We start from the raw sequence: 16,971 nt of genomic DNA on the forward strand, positions 1-16,971 counted from the left end.
ACCTTGTCCTTATACTCAGACACTACCAGCTAATCCTTTTGAGAGCATCAACTGATCAATAAGAGGCTACCTTCAAGTCCTTCAGATTGGACTCTTCACAGGGGTATTTGCTTTCTAAGAGACTGCTGTATGTGTGGCCAACAGAGGGAGGGCATCCTGCCTGCGCTCCTCACTTTCTGGCAGTTCTCTCTGCTGTTGGAACCATGGGCTCCAGATGAGGTCAGCTGGATTGCTTGTTCCCAACATGGGTTTGATCTGGATGAGGGAGAGAAAGAAGGCATGACTCTCATCTCCTCCCTGCCTCTTCTCCCTTCGTACACACTTCTGAAGATTACCAGCCCCTCTACGTTAACAAGCTCTAGTTTGCACCAGAATAATTTTTGGGTTTAAAAAATGCACATTCCGGCCCTCCCTGGTGGCGCAGTGGGTTAAAGCACAGCACTGAGAATCTAAAGCCGCTTCCTCATGAGTTCAATTCCCGCCTGCCCGGAGGTGACCACATGGTGTGGCAGAGCTCTCCTGACCCACCCGCTGCTCCCCTCAGCAGTGTACTTCATCGATCTGCCTGTTCTGATCCCCACTCTGTCTCTGGTGAAGCCTCTCACTGCCCCTGAGTCTCTGGCCTGTATCCTAGTTCTGTATGCAAAAATAAATAAATCTTTAAAAAAAAAAAAAGCACATTCCTGGGCCCTGGAACCCGAGAGTCTGATTTGGGAAGAGTCTATACTTTTGACCTGTAGAGACCTGAGGAATATTACCATAGAGTCCTTTCTTCATTTACCTGTTCAAAGGCGTTTCTGATTGAAACTGGGGTGAACGCATCGATTCCCTCAGGTCCTATCGGTGTCCTGTCTCTTGAGTCTATAATAGAAGGGAGTCATTAGTGCTGCCAGCATACTTAACAGAACTCAGCGAAGCATGACGTCAATCAAAGCCCTGGTTTTATTCTGCTTCTGCAGGTTACTGATGGAGGCAGGTGCACCATTGCTCGGAATTTGATAAATATGTGGACAATGAAAGGAAAACAGTGTTTGAATGCCTGAGTGCACAGCGTGAAGTGTGTACTTCTTGAAGAACTTTGACAGATTGTTCAAGGTGTGGAATCTGAGCTGGGCTCCAAAGAACCATGTTCCTTTTTACTTTATTTTTTTGCATAAAAGAACTGGGGTGTAGGCCAGAGGTCCAGGGGGTTGAGAGGAGTCACCAGAGACATAGTGGGGAGCAGAACAGGTGGATTTATTGATGCACTGCTAAGGAGAGCAGAGAGCAAGACAGGAGAGGTCTGCTGTACCAAGTGCGTCAGCTCCCTGGCTGGGGATCGAACCCAGGTTGTAGCAGTGATAGGACTGAGGCTTAGCTCCTGGGCTACCATGTTCTTTAACCATGAACAACCATGTTCTTTAACCACAACAAGCTAATGTTACTATATTTCAATTTGTTGAAATTTATTTTCTTGTTTCTGTTTCATGGTCTGTCTTTGAGGATACATGTTGTTTCTCCTTTACTCTCTCTCTCTACCTGAGCCTTATAAATAAGAATTCATAGGTATCTTTTGGCTCAGAATTAAGGAATCAAGTCAAATCCTTATGCCTTTTTTTCGACCTGCAAAAATCACCTGCATAAATTATCTCAGGAAAGCTGCTAACTCAGGAAATTCTGCAAGTAATATTATACATATTTACTTGTTAAAAAATCAAAATAGTGCAAGATCATGAAGAAAATATCATTTACCTACTTGAGAGAAAGCCTTGACAGAGCCGGAGTTATGTAACTGCTTTGAATTCAAGCCAGTTCTTCCTGTTTGGAAAGGATACTCCCTTTTCTTTTGAAAATATTAACTTATTTTATCTGCTGAAAAGCTTCCTTCATCTATCTTAGTCGAATGGCATGTTACAAGCTGCCAGTTGATCTCTGTTAGAGCTTTAAAGTACTAATAGCAATTGCCAGAATTACCCCTTTAAGGAAATTCCCTGTTTTGTCTGTCTTGGAGCCAGGCTCGCCGTGAACCCCTTCCAAATAACGCTGGATCTGGATGGCAGGTGCAGGACAGTCCCAGGCCAGGATGGAGGACGGGGGACTCTCAGCCTTGTCTTCTCAAAGCTGGGTTTATCTCACCTAAACATTAACTAGCTCTGTGATCTTACACAAGTCCCATAGTTTCTCTGCTTGCATCGCCTTCTCTGAAAAATTAGAATAATGATATATCTCAGAGAGCTATTGTGGGGTTTAAGTGAGGCAGTTATATAAAATTCCCCACCTACGCCCTGTGCCTGGTAAGTAGTAGGTACCCTATAAAGGCCCAAGTCTTTTCCAGGTTGAATTAAAGACTCCTGGAAACTGTCTCTAGCTCTAGCAATCTGTATTTTGGGGAGAATAATTTAGTACAGGGGAGAGGTGGGGGAAAGGAAAAGGTTACTAGGATTCAGAGACCTTCATGAAAACATTTCAGAGGGTGGAAAATACAATGAAAACAAAAAAAGACCAAGAAGGCAGGAAATTGTCACCTTGACCATTTGGTCCAGAGAACAGGAAAACTGAAAGATTTAATTTCCTCAACTAAAAGTCAAAGCAGTCAGGAAGATTAGGAAAACAATCCTGGGTTTGCCTCACCATGATCTTTGACCATGATGCAATGCAGGCTTGGCTTTTCTATTATTCTGGCCAAAAAAAAAAAAATCCTTAAGTTTTCATTTTTTAAAGACTTATTTATGCATACAGAATTGAGGTACAGGCCAGAGGTACAGGGGTAGTGAGAGGATTCACCAGAGACAGACTGGGAAGCAGAACAGGCAGAGCCACTGGAATATACTGCTGAGGGGAGCAGCAGGTGGGTCAGGAGTGTCTGCTGCTGCTGCACCATGTGGGTCACCTCCCTTGCTGGGGATCGAACTCATACTGAATTGGCTGTGGCTAGCTCCGCAGTGTTGCTCTTTAACACATTGTGCCTCCAGAGAGACACCTCAAGTTTTCATTTTATCCAAGTATTTTTTAGGAAGAGACATTAGGGCAAGGAAATGAAGTGCCACCCGTTGTGGGCACTGGCATCCTCTGAGCACTTTTCCTTATCCTGTGCTAGTAGTCAGAGGAGCTGCTCTTAACAAGTATGAAGTACCAGCTGGGGACCCCTTTGGTCTGTGGCAGCTTAAAATTGTAGAGGGGATTCCTGAGCTGTGGAAGAGACTATGGAGCCTGGTGTCTGTGGTTCTGTGCCCCCTCTGCAGGAAGCACCCCTGTGGCTCAGCCCCAACCCAGCATATCAGGATGCTCACAAGAAGGTCAGGAAATCTATTCCCCCTACAAGGACACCGTAGATAACTCTAGCTTTGCAATGAAAAGGTCAGACTTAGCCCCTCATGTCATCAGGCTTGTTTATCTCATGCTGGTCGCTGGCTTTCAAGGCCCATTGGCCAAAGGCTGAGAAGTACACTACAGGGATAGTGTCCATCCAGAGCAGGGAGACTAAAGGTCCTTCAGTCATCCTCCATTTTGGAAATCTAGAAAATATCACTTCTGATAATCAGGCTCCTCCTATCATTTTATTTTTATATCAGCATCACTGGATAGGATCAGGTGGGACTCCAAATATGACTAGAGACAAATATGACTGCTCTTAAAATGAATAGAGGCTTGATTACGTCAGGCCAGTATCCTAACTGTGGCCAAGTAAGCAGCAAGCACAGTAAACAGTAAGTACTCTTGTGCCACACCGCACTCTTTTTATTTACTTATTTATTTATTTATGCATACAAAACCGGGGTACAGGCGAGAGGTACAGGGGCGATGAGTGGATTCACCAGAGATAGAGTGGGGAGCAGAACAGGCAGATCGACGAAGTACGCTGCTGAGGGGAGCAGTGAGTGGGTCAGGAGAGGTCTGCCACGCCATGTGGATCACCTCCAGGGTAGGGAATCAAACTCATGCTGAAGTGGCTTTAGCTTCTTAGTGCTGTGCTTTAACCCGTTGTGCCACCAAGGAGGGCCCCACAGAGTGCTCTTTTTAAGAGTTTGAAAAAAATATCACAGTATACAGATTTAATTTGGGGTGAATTTTATTAGTAGCTCTTATTTGTTGGATTTTTACCTTGGGCCAAGCACTAGGTTAAATGTGTCCACAGATTTGTTTAATCTCCACAGCCCTGATTTCCTCCATGTTGCATTGGTTTCTGGTTAGATTACCGTTCCCCATCCCTGATTTTCTCTACCGAACCCTTCCCTACAAATTTCATGAAGAATACAGATCAGCCACCTCCCAAAAGGACCATCAGAACCAATCTCATCTTACCCTACATCTTTGTTTACATTATTTACAAGAAGTCCAAAGCCCTTACATACAGTTTGAGCTGGAGGTACCAGATCTGTTCAACTACAATCTGTTTTAAACCTCCACAAACTCATTGATCCTTAGTTACCCATAGTTTGTCTACAAAATCCAGGTCATCTTTTATCCTGCCTCTTTCTCTGGTGATGCATGTTTTACCCCTAACACTGTACCACTTCATCTCATATTTACTCACAAATCACCTCCTCCCACATCTTCCTTAACCTCCATAGCTCCCTGCTCCTTTTTTCTGCCTTGTATTATGTATTCATATGTGTGTCTTGTTTTCTGTCTACCCACTGGAATATAAACTTTGCAAGGAAACTTTTGTTCATTAATATATCCATATATAATACTATTACAGCTCAGAACAGTACCTGGCATATTATCCTTTCTCAGTAAACATTTCTTGCATCCTCCCTGGTGGCACAACAGGTTAAAGTGCAGCACTATGAAGCTAGCCACAGCCACTGCAGCATGAGTTTGATCCCTGACCAGGGAGTGACCCACATGGCACCAGACTTCTCCTGTCTCACCCACTGCTCCTCTCAGCAGTGTACTTCATCATTCTGTCTGTTCTGCTCCCCACTCTGTCTCTGGTGAATCCACACACCATCCCTGCACCTCTGGCCTGTACCTCAGTTCTGTATGCATAAATAGACAGATTTTTTAACAATAAGCACTTCTTGAATGAATGAATTCATGAAAGAGGTAACAAAGATCACCTTGCTTTTAATCAGCCAGTGCAGGTCTGTGTGGTTGCCAAACCCTGGCCCTTAAGCACCACCTTATTCAGCCTCAATGGACTATGTGAATGCAGAACGAATGAGACTGTCCTGGTCAAACTGGAATAATCAGTGTTGGGTTGTCAGTATAAGAATATCAGGATAGGGATGTCAGTACTGAGAACTTATGGGGCAGATAAGTTTGTTCAGAGTTTGCTGTGCTTCACAGTTATTTATTTAATTACGCTGAGAGGAGTTTGTATCTGTAGTTGTCACCAAGCAAATAACTGATATTTGAGGTACTAGAAATAAATTCAGTTCCCTTATGACATGCGTGCATTATCCTAGATAAAAATAGTTATCCAGAGGTTGCTTACGGGCACCCAGCACGCCTGTCCTCCAGCCCTCTGCCTCGAACCACTGCCTTTGCCCCCTGGATTTCTCTGCGATGCTTCCCTTTCCAGATGTTGAGGCTTCCCCCTCTGCTCCTGCGCCTCCTCTCGTGGCTGGGGCCAGCTGCCTTACCCCTGCCATATGCTGGTGCACTAACCTGGCTCTTCTGGCTGTGTAGTGTCATCCCTGTTTCACTCTGTCTGCTTCCTGCCCAGTGCTCCCAGCCCTGCCTGCGGAAATCCTATGACTGTTCTGACGTCAGCCATTCCTTTCTAAAGCATTAACTGCTCCCAAAGTCTTTGTTCTTCCCATACCAGGCAGGGCTCTTGGTAACAAACCATAGTAATCCACTCTGGCTGGCTGAAACAGTAAAAGAATTTAATGAAAGGCTGTTGAGAGCTCTCAAGACTACCAGGAAAGCTAATGAAGAAGGATTTGAAAACACTGACAAAGTAAGAGCTGAGCACTAGAATCGTCGCCAAAATTCCATTGGTCATAGAACTGGCGGGGTGAGAGAGGCGCTGATGCCACGATTGCTGCACGGGGCACCCTGCAGCTGACACCCCCGGACTCTGCCAGTGGTGCCTTTGTCACCAGGACTTGCTTCTCTGCACCGCTCGCCACTGGGCAGGGGTAGAAAGAGACCCTGGCAACACACTGCCCATCCGCTCACCACAAAATGGTCCAGGTAGAAATGTCTCCCTTCTGCCATTATGGGCTCTGGGTCCTGCCACAAGTCACACAGTGGGAAATGGCTCACACAGAGTCCAGGCAGGAACCAAGAAACAAAACAAAAGACCACTGGCCCAATCCCAGTCCATGGCAGTTGTTTTAGTAAACTTTCTACAACTTCCTTAAGTCCTTGAAGCTGTTGCTTCTAACCCCTCACTCGGCAAGAACTCTGGAACATAGTTCAAGGCAAAATTAAAACCTCCCAGATTTATATACAAAGTTGTTCACAGCAGCATGAGAGAGCAAAAGAAGAAAAAAGGAGTTAGCCTGAATTTCTGACAGTAATGGAAAGTTAGATCACTGTGAGATACCTGCTGAATTAACAGCAGTGTTAAAAAAAACAATGGGCTTTTAAACTGAGATGAAAAATGCACAAAATGATGTAAAAATAAACTGTTAAATTATTAAAAAGAAATAATGGGCTTTTAAACACTCACAAAATAGAATTTAAAAGAATTTTACAATAGTTTATATAAGCTTTCACAAAAGTGTAAGTGAACATGTCTTAGGAAAATACGAGAATATATATGAAGACATCGGAGGAAGAGTACACCAAAATGTAAACCAGCGGACAGAATTAGAAGGCTTCTTCTCTCCTTCTCTTTGTTAGGACTTTTCTGTCATTTCTGCATTGAGAAGAGTTACCATTTAAAATCCATTGAGAACAAACATTTGGTGCCATTTTTATCCTTTGTCTTGTTCTCAGAAAGGGCTGTTTTTCCCAAACCCACCTCAAACTAAGTTCTCTGATTTGCTACATTTTCCTCTGGTGTTGAAAGAACTCGTCCTTTCCCATATACTAGTCCCTCCTTCACCCCGTTTCTTCTCACTGACCTCTCTATATTCACATATCATTGTTCAGTTCTGCCAGCCCTTTTTACCCCAGCTCTGCTGTGAGCTCAGCCAACCTGCCTGAACTCAACTCTCCCGCGTGCTCACTCTTCTCTGTCTTTATCCCAAAGAGTCTCTGAAGTGGTCATCTCTGAGGTTCCCATTACTTTGCTCTTAGCCAAATCTGAAGCTCTCTCTTCGGCCTCAACCCTTGTAGCCTCGATGACTGCGATAAACTGTTGATTATGTCATCTTGTCTGACACACTTCTAACATAGGCTTAGTCTGGTAGACTTGGGGGTTTTCTTATTTCTCTAAAACAAGAACATGCATTTTTTAGTACCTTCAATGACTTCACTGTCTGTTAATCCTTGCAATCAGGCTCTTCCTGTATCTCCTGCTCTTGCATCTCAATGTCTGCACCCTTCCTAGTCATCCCACTTCCCATAAATGGAAGTGTTGATTTTGACAGACCTTTGCCCTCCCTATAGACTGCCTGCCTGAGCCAGCTCAGCTTGCAGGCCCCAGTCCTCCAGCTTCATAGCCCTGGAAGCTCAATCAGACCTCTATACTGTGTTCCACCTTCACGAATCCTCTTCAGTCACCACTCTCACCAGCCAGAGACTGTCCAAAAATCTAATTTTTAGCGTCAGACTCCAGCTCTGCTTCCTGCCGGTGCCCTGGATGACAGCCTACCCAGGCTCTCCATCTGGCTTTCAGTCTCACCTGCGATGCTCTCCAGTATCACCCTCAGCTTCATGGCTGAGGTCTCTGACCTTCAACCAACCCAAGACCCCAGAGGTGCAGGCCTACATTCTGTGTATGGGATTCTGACTGACTAGACTGTTCAGACTACCCAAGTTAAGCACACATGCTGGTATGATGTTTAAGTCAATAGGACCTGACGCAAATATGCAGAATAACAATCCTTTTCTTAGTCTTCTTGATCTTTGACTTGACTCATCTGCTCTCATGACTTCATGTTTATACTGCTGACCTCTTTCTGTTTTCTAGAACCTATCTTTGGTACATGTCTTGAATTTCCTTCTCTCAGAAAAATTTACTTGTTGAGTTGTTATTTCTCCCAGCAGACCCATATTATATCTACCAGTTGGCACAGCAGATGGTCAGAGGCTAGTCAGGGAACTACACAAAATAAAGTGCTGTTCCAGTTAGAGCATGTTGCTTGTGACAGAAGTCCTGATTCAAACTGGCTTAAGTGAAAATGGAATGTATTCACTCATGTACCTGGCAAGTCTCGGGCAGATCTGGTTTCCTTCAGATGCAGCTGGACTCATAGAGCTTAATACTACCTTTGGGATCTGGCCTGTCTTCCTCTTTCAGTTCTGCTCTTCCCTGCTTTATGATGGTTTCATTCTGAAGGACTCTAAGATATGGAAAGAGATGTCCACAGTACCAAGTCCACATCCTCTGAGGTTCCGACACAGTAGAAAACGTGTAGCCCCAACCAAAGTCCCACTGTGTCTTGGGGTTTCCCACTGGGTTATGTGCTCTTCCCTGAAGACTGTGCTGGGGGATGTGATGCTGTGATTGGCCAGACTACAATCATATGTCCTCTCATTATAGCTGGGTGTAGAGTCAGTTCTACTCAAACCCTAAAATTGATAGCAAGCATCACGAAATTTCCCCTGAGGAAAAAGGGGCAGGTTTGGGATGGTAAAAAATGGCAATAATTTTCAAAGCAAGCTCTCAATGACAGTCATTATGGCAGCCAAGTATATGGGTGTGTCTGATAAGTGTGTTCAGATAGCTACAAACAGGGTCAAGTCAGACAAAGGAAGCATTTGACTATACACAATAGACAAAGGATTCCCACCTCCCTTACCTTCTCACTCCTGCCTCTTCCTATCAAGAAAATTTAGTGAGGGCCTATTTTGTTCCAGGTACAGAGTAGGGATTGTACTAGATGCTGGCTCTTCCCAGAAGACAAAGTAGTGAAGCAAAGAGGTGATCAGGGACATGGACCCAGGCTGCTTGAGATTTTCTATTTTAAGAGATGGAAATATAAATATTAAAAAGACAGCTCCAAGTATTATATTTATGTCATAAATACATCTTTGGTCAGATCATCTCAAATTCTCTTTTGTTCAATGCTTGGAATAAGTCTCTCTGGTATGCCTCCTTAAGTAGTGGAAACTCCATAATCCACAATTTTTAAATGTTTTGCTTAGGCTGCTATAAAAGTCAGAGTTAATAAAACCGATACGTAATTAAAATTAGCTTTCCCGAGTCTAATTTTTTCTTGAAATTAGTTTGCTTTTTTTTTTTTTAATGTTTGGTTTGTGGTTTTATTGTGCCTATGACTTTCTATAGTAAGACAACTCAAAATACAGAAATTCAACAGAGATAACAAGCAAATTCCCTTTCGTTTCTACTTTCACCTTAACAGTCTCTGCTTCTGGTCTATGTCAGGTGGTTAATCCATCCCCCACCAAGGCCCAGGCATCTCCCCTCTGATATACAGACACCTCATCAGTGTATGAGAGAGGACTGACCACACAGTGAAATGAAGGCATGGGCACAAACACTTTTTGTAAAGGCAATAAATGTGAAGTATTTTTGTGACATTCAAGATCCAAGAAGGAAGCAATACATTCTTTTTAAGCTGTGGGTTATGTTTTGTTCTGTACTAGAGAAAAAAGAAGATTGAGAACAGCAACACAAATAATCTAGTTTTGGGGAAGACATTAACACAGTGGTCTTCACCTGGAGACATTTGGAAATATCTGGAGATTTTCTTGTCTCCTGGGATCTTGTGGCGGCCAAAGATGCGGCTGAACACGCTGGAGGGCACAGAACGGGACCCACAATGAAAAGCTGTCTGTTCCAAAATGTAAATGCCACTCTTGAGAAACCTTGCATTCATAGGATTTTTAGAATTCTAAACCCTGAAGGGACTGAGCTCAAGCTTGTAATTTAGGCTGACGACAAAACTAGGGGCTATTTAGTCATCGAATTATATAATCCTGGAGCAAACAGGCACGATCATTTAGTCCAGTCTTCCTGTTTTCTACATCAGTAATAGTCACAGGAAAAAAAAGTGACCTGAAGCCACAGAACACCTTTACCTCCTAAAGGTGTGATTGAGCCTCTGGCCTTCTGTACACTCAGTTTCCTATTCTGAAAAAGGAGATAATGAAACTTACCTCCGATGGTTACTGTGAGAATTAATTAAAATAGTAGATGCGAAATGCTTGGTACCGCATCTGTCCACGTGGAGTTGTTAATAAATGGCGGTGAGGGCCAAGGTGGTGATGACTGTGGCTGTTGTTGCCTGTGCTAATTCCCAGCTTGTTTCCCCCTGTGCTGACGCTCAGTCCCATTGTCTTTCTGCTACCCTGCCTGGAGAGGCTGAGAAGATAGGTTAAAAGGGCAGTCAAGGGAGATTACGGGAGAACATCTCGAGAGCAGCTTAAAAGCTGGCAGTGCAAGACAAAGTCAGAACGAATGTTTTCTACCAAAGGCAGGGAGCTGGAATTGTAGGTAGGAATTTTAAGGCAGGTTTGTAAAAGAGTCTGACTCCCACCTGAAACTGTGTGCCCAGTGATCTCACCTCCGGGAAGGACAGCGCCTGCATTCACGGGATTACTCTCTTACCCTCAGGGACTTGATCATGCCTTACAGCTCTGACAGAATGTCTTTGAAATGTCAGGAGGGTAAACAGTGTATCTGGAGACTCTTTCAGTTTTTAAACTTTGTGATGTTTAATACACTTAAGGCCCCCGTGCTGGAAAAATATGTGACACTGTAGATCATGCCCTGTAGACATGGGTAGACAGCTGCCAATCTACTAGTTTATGCGTTATGGAGTATTAAGTACTTCATTAGGTTAAACTAATTCAGGCAACATGAGCATGTGACTAAGATGTCAAAAATGCTTTCTCCCTCTGAAAATGCTAATAAATTACCTTACTAACTATGTGAAATAAGTTTGTTTTCATTTTCTTAAAAAATTTATAAAAAATCCTTTTTGGTTGTCATGTGAGTTAAGTTTACAATTTTCTTGTTAGGTTCACCAACTAAATTATTTTTGTTTTTTCTTAGTTGAAGTATAAATGACTTATAACGTGTAAGTTTGAGATCTACAAGGTGGTAGGCTTGATGTGTTTGTATATTGCAATATGATTACTACAGTAACATTAGCTAACATCTTTATCATATCACATTATTATTTCTTTTTTCTACACAGAGTACGATCTAGTCTCTTAGCAACACTGAAGCTTACAATACAGAATTGTTGATTGTAATCACTATGCTGTGTATTAGTGCTACTACTATCTACTAACTATCTACTAACTGCAAGTTTGTACCTTCAAACAGCACCTCCTCAATTCCCCCCACTCCAAACCACTTAAATTATTTTTAACCAATGACTTTCTACAAAAATTAGTAGAATTCAAAAGCATGAAAACTCTCTGGAGTATGAGCATAGATTAAATTCTCTTGAAAGAAAATCTCATTCATTGAATAGCCTTCTCTCATCTATCCCACTTGGTGGTTTGACCTACTAAACTTATTCTACATAATTTATATTTTAGAGGCTTTTTAACAGGTTGGTGCTCCAACTAGAGTAAAGATTTTTTTTTTAAAGATTTATTTATTTGTGCATACAGAACTGGGGTACAGGCCAGAGGCTCAGGGGCAGTGAGAGGCTTCACCAGAGATAGAGTGGGGAACAGAACAGGCAGATTGACAAAGTACACTGCTGAGGGGAGCAGCGGGCGGGTCAGGAGAGGTCTGCCACGCCATGTGGATCTCCTCCGGGGCAGGCGGGAATCGAACTCATGCGGAAGCGGCTGTAGATTCTCAGTGCAGTGCTTGAACCCGCTGCGCCACCAGGGAGGGCCCGTAAAGATTATTTTTAAAAATCAATGAGAAAAAAGGCCCTCCCTGGTGGCGCAACGGAGTAGGACACAGCACTACAAGCTGTCTGCGGCCTCTTCAGTGTGAGCTTGATCCCCCAGTCCTGGAGGTGATCTGCATGGTGCGGCAGACCTCTCCTGGCCCACCCACTGCTCCCCTCAGCAGTGTACTTCATTGATCTGCCTGTTCTGCTCCCCACTCTGTCTCTGGTGAAGCCTCTCACCACCCCTGCACCTTTGGCTTGTACCCCAGTTCTATATGAATAAATAAATACATAAATCTTTAAAAACAAAATCAATGAGAACAAATTGGTACATGTGAAAACAGTGAATCACAGGTGATTTTGTTTATCTCCTTTTTTTTTTTTAAAGATTTATTTGCTTACGCATACAAGAACTGGAGTACATGTCAGAGGTGGGGGGGGGGTGAGAGGGTTCACCAGAGACAGAGTGGAGAGCAGAACAGGCAGATCCACTGAAATACACTGCTGAGGGGAGCAGTGGGTGGGCCAGGAGATAGTGGGTGAGATGGTAAAGGTCTGTGGTGCCATGTGGGTCACACCCCTGGCCAAGGATTGAACTTGTGCTGTAGCATCTGTGGATAACTTCATAATGCTGCAGCACTTTAACTCTTTGCACCACCAGGGAGGCCCTTGTTTCCTATTTGTGTGTGTGATGTTTGAAATGCACAAAGCAGTTGGAGAACAGTAGCGGCTGGAGAGAGCCCACGGCTCTTCTAGACCCCTCCTGCAGCACACACAGGGGCCACAAGGACAGAGGTTAAGTGACTTGCCCCAGTCACATGGGTTGGCTGCCTGAGCTCCATCAACCAACCACACAGCCCTGCCTGGCCCTATGTGTATGTTTGTTACTTGCTATATCTTGACAAGGAAGAATTTACGATTTTGATAATTCAAAATCTTCTCTAAGTTTTGGCTGTTTTCAATTCTAAATGCTTCATATTGACTAGTATTCTGTATTTTAATTTGACCTTCACCTTTTTTTTTTGTTTTAAAGGTGCTGTGTAACGGACCAGGAACATGTGTTCCTATCTGTATATCTGCTCTTCTCCTTGGGATACTTGGAATAAAGAAAGTGATCATTGTCTATGTCGAAAGCATCTGCCGAGTAGAAAATTTATCCCTGTCTGGAAAGATTCTGTTTCACCTCTCCGATTTCTTCATTGTTCAGTGGCCAGCACTTAAAGAAAAATATCCCAAATCTGTGTACCTTGGGAGAATTGTCTGACAATGACAACTGCAGTCAACAATACTGTAATGGGCAGGGAGAAAAGAATATATGTTTATTGTATAAAGGCTTTTGAAAGTCCTGAGAATTTCTGGTAATCAAGAATAAAAAACAAGGCTACTCATAAAACAGACATTAATAAGCTTCGAAGTATTTGTGTCTCTGTGCACTTTCCTTTCTATATAAAAGTATCTGTCACTGCATGATCTGACCTTCTGGTTTGTTTTAGTGAAATGTTTTTTAGAACCACATATAAAGTTTGAATTTCCTATGCAACAGCCTCACTTTTTTCAAAGCATTTTCCATTGTCAAGAGGAAAGAAAAAGAAGGATTTTTTTGTTTCGTTCAGCTACAGCAGGCTTTATTTCCTGTATGGCAGCAGTGAAGTCACTGCTCAATTTTTCAGCATAAAGGAAACTTTCTATTAGCTTGAATTCATGGCAATTTACACTCCACAAAATTCCAGAACCATAAGCATAAACCAGTATCTTTATTTTGTTCTTCAGTCTTGCTTTGTGTAGTTAATCTCAATCCAGAATTCCTTTTGAAAATCTTTTGTTTTATTCAAATACATTAAAAATTGACCATTGTCATAGTAATAAAAATATGATTCTGTTGATCTGGAATCCAAACCCTCAAAACATTTTTTTAAAATAATATAATAGTTTTACATCATTTTGTTCTTTATTCCATCTCATCAAAACACTTTTTTAAATGTTTTAGTAAATTCATAATGTCATGCTTATAGTTCTTTGATATTTTGAGATGTTTAGGCTCAACAGAGTATATACTTACTATTCATATAGTGCTTGCTATATGCCAGGTGTTTCAAAATGCTTTTCCAATGTTAATTTATTTAATCATAGGAACATCTCAGTGAGGTGGGGGCTATTCCTATCCCCTACTTAAAGATATGCCCAGAATCACCTGACTAGTAAGTGACAAAGCCAGGATTCAAGCCTAGCAGCCTGGATTGAGAGCAAAGGCCGTTGTGTGGGAGTGTGGCCTCTACAGTCACAGGGGAGCTGACGCTGAGGAGGGTCCTTCCTGCATTTGGTTCAGTGCTCAGCTGTCATTCTGTTGAATTTCTTAAATATTTTGAGGACAGGACCATATTTCATTCTGCTTCAGATCCCACAAAGTATTTAGCTGGTCCTGCTTGAGACTCTGGGTTCCTGATAATGCCATGTCAAGTACAACAGAGTCCCAAGCCTTAAAGACTGGCCGGCCAGGTAACTTCAGTAACAGAAATTCATCTCCCACCCCTGAAGCTCTGCTTCTTTGACCAGGAGCACATAATGAGAAGGCCTGCTGTAGTATTTGAGTTTTTCTTTATAAATATGATATAAATCTAGTAGAAAAATGCCAACAAATTAAAGTCAACAAAAAGTTGACTTTTAGTGAAGAGAGCTTGCTCACCTGAGACAATGTGCAATTTAAATGCCCAGTAAGGCTGATCCAGCCTTACTTATCCTCTTAGAACTTTTCTTTCTCTGAATAAAGTGAGTCCATCTGTCCTCAGGACCTTTTCTAGGTTTTCAGCTGAGACCTGCCTGGCAGGACCCTCTCAGCGTAGTGAAAACACTGTGCTGTGTGGATTCATGACCACAGGACAGCCAAGCTGTAGCTCACATTGTTTTGACTCTAATTCTCACATCTCAGGTGCTGCCTCGGTTTGCTGACCCAAAAGCCTAGCGTATCACAGCACCGTTGTGTGGTTCAACCGGGAGCTGAGATGCTGAGATGAAGTAAGCCTCTATTGTCTAAAACAGACAGTGGTGTGTGTGTGTGTGTGTGTGTGTGTGTGTGTGTGTGTGTGTGTGTGTGTGTGTGTGTGTGTGTGTGTGTGTGTGTGTGTGTGTGTAACCTTTTATTATCCTTTGAATTTTTTTTCTGCGCTGTGCTTTGTTCCCAGTGGCACTAGGTAAATAGTTGAGTGAAACTGGATTGCATTCAGTTCTGTTAATGCCTAGCTGTGCTCCAGGGCAGCTTTGTGGGTGTGGGAATACCAGCGCCACAGGGAACGCACAGCAGAGGTTCTGGTAGGCCTGGGTTTATAATGCTTAGGCCAGGGGGAGTTGTAGAAAGATGCTATGACTTTTTTTGCAGAAACATATGTCCCACATGTTTTGCAGCGCCTTAACCTAGACAGTGCTTAGCCTGGAATGTCAGAATCTATATGTGCAATATCAGTAAAAAATACCTTCTTGGTTCAGGCTGCTGTGCTCACATGGAGGTCAGAGTTGGGCACAGATTATCACGCCTTCTTGCTCAGTTCCTGATTATTTGCTAAACAAGTGCATACTCTGCTGTGTTACTATTATGGCTGATTCGCATTCTCAAGGTTACTCTAGGAAGGTGCTAGTTTGAGCTTATTGCTGGTTTACGGCAGTTTCCCGCTCAGGCATTGCTGTGACTTAGGATAGAGAGTGCTCCAGTCTCAGCTCTGAAGATCAGAGCCAGCTTGTCCTTTCCAGTTTCCCTTAAAACTCTTGGGAATGCCACTTGAAGAGGCTGTTCAAGAAGAATTCACTGCATCAGCCTTTAAATGAGGGGGAAATAGCAGGTCCTGCCCACACCTACTTCCCTGGAAGATGTTTATCGACAGCTCAGCACCCTAAAGAGTCTCAGCAGCTGGCCAAGTCAGAGTCTGTTACAAATCGGACATCCAAAAGTCATCGCAGGAACCTGTAGCCTGGAACGCAGAGTGCTAAAAGCACTGGCAACAGAGAATGCTGCCGATTTTAAGTTGAATAGCAAAAGGTCCTTGCTAAAAGGGTGATGACCCACATTTCCCTGATAAAAGCAACTTGAAACACGTGGTGGATTTGGCCTTCTGATATAGGTTATAGAGTTGGGAAATGTGCTACTCCGGACTGTTCCGGTCCTTTTGAAAACCCCCATCTCATCAAAAGTTTGCTAGCAATGTGTTAAGCCTCTTTTATGGGCAATAAGCACATCATTGCACAGAAAACAGACTGGTGATTAGCCAGCCAGAGTCTGGGAGGCAAGTGAAATGGGTAAAGGCGGGGTAAGTGTGTGATGAGTGAAGGAAACTCAACTCTTGTTGGTGATCATGATGCAGTGTATACAGATGCCAAATTGTAATGTGGTATACTGGCCATTATGCAATGGAATAATCTATTCCTACCTCAATAAAAAATCATTTAAAAAATAGTACATCAGTCCCTCCCTGTGGTGCCACGGGTTAAAGCACAGTAATGCCAGTGAGCCACAACCGCTTCAGTGTGAGTTTGATCCCCAGCCCCGGTGGTGACCCACATGGCGTGGCAGACCTCTCTGCCTCACCTGCTGCTCCCCTCAGCAGAGTAGTTCATCAGTCAGCCTGTCCTGCTCCCCACTCTGTCTCTGGTGAATCCTCTCACTGCCCCTGCACCTCTGGCTTGTACCCCAGTTCTTTATGAATAAATCAATAAATCTTTTTAAAAAATGGAACATCATTGTGAGTCAGGGTTTGGGGCTTTGTGGAGTTTCATGCCTATGATTTTCAGATCCGACACATAGTGTACTTGTGCTCAGACTTTCTTGTCTACCCTGAACTTTCTTCTGTTCAGGATCCTCACTCAAGCTTTCTAAAAACGAATTGTCTACAGTCGTGTTCTTGTTACTCACTCATTATAAACATGGATTGTCACAAGGCCTTCCTTCTTTCCCGCCAGAGTACTACACTGAGGCTAGCGCCTAGCCTGTCTCATAACTCAAACAACAAATGTTGGATAGTTTTTGGGTTTTTATTCTTTTATCCACATACATCTGGTTGCCTTTTCCCTTGTTCTCTCCTCCTCTCCTTGTCTGAATTCACCTTTTGATTTTGCCTTTGAA

The 16,971-nt window shown here is 43.2% G+C and overlaps 1 protein-coding gene across 1 annotated transcript in view; it reads left to right on the forward strand.

The window, feature by feature from the left end:
• Positions 1 to 13,263, forward strand: part of ALG14 (ALG14, UDP-N-acetylglucosaminyltransferase subunit) — a 73,048-nt gene extending 59,785 nt beyond the window's left edge. Inside the window, exon 4 of the mRNA XM_004689518.2 lies at positions 12,898 to 13,263. Coding sequence (XP_004689575.1) covers positions 12,898 to 13,128 — 231 coding nt within the window. The 3' untranslated portion in view covers positions 13,129 to 13,263. The remainder of the gene's footprint in view (positions 1 to 12,897) is intronic.
• Positions 13,264 to 16,971: the final 3,708 nt, after the last annotated feature.

The sequence above is a fragment of the Condylura cristata genome, unplaced genomic scaffold (assembly GCF_000260355.1).
Source record: "Condylura cristata isolate star-nosed mole 26May11 unplaced genomic scaffold, ConCri1.0 scaffold00026, whole genome shotgun sequence".
NCBI classification, from domain to species: Eukaryota; Metazoa; Chordata; class Mammalia; order Eulipotyphla; family Talpidae; genus Condylura; species Condylura cristata.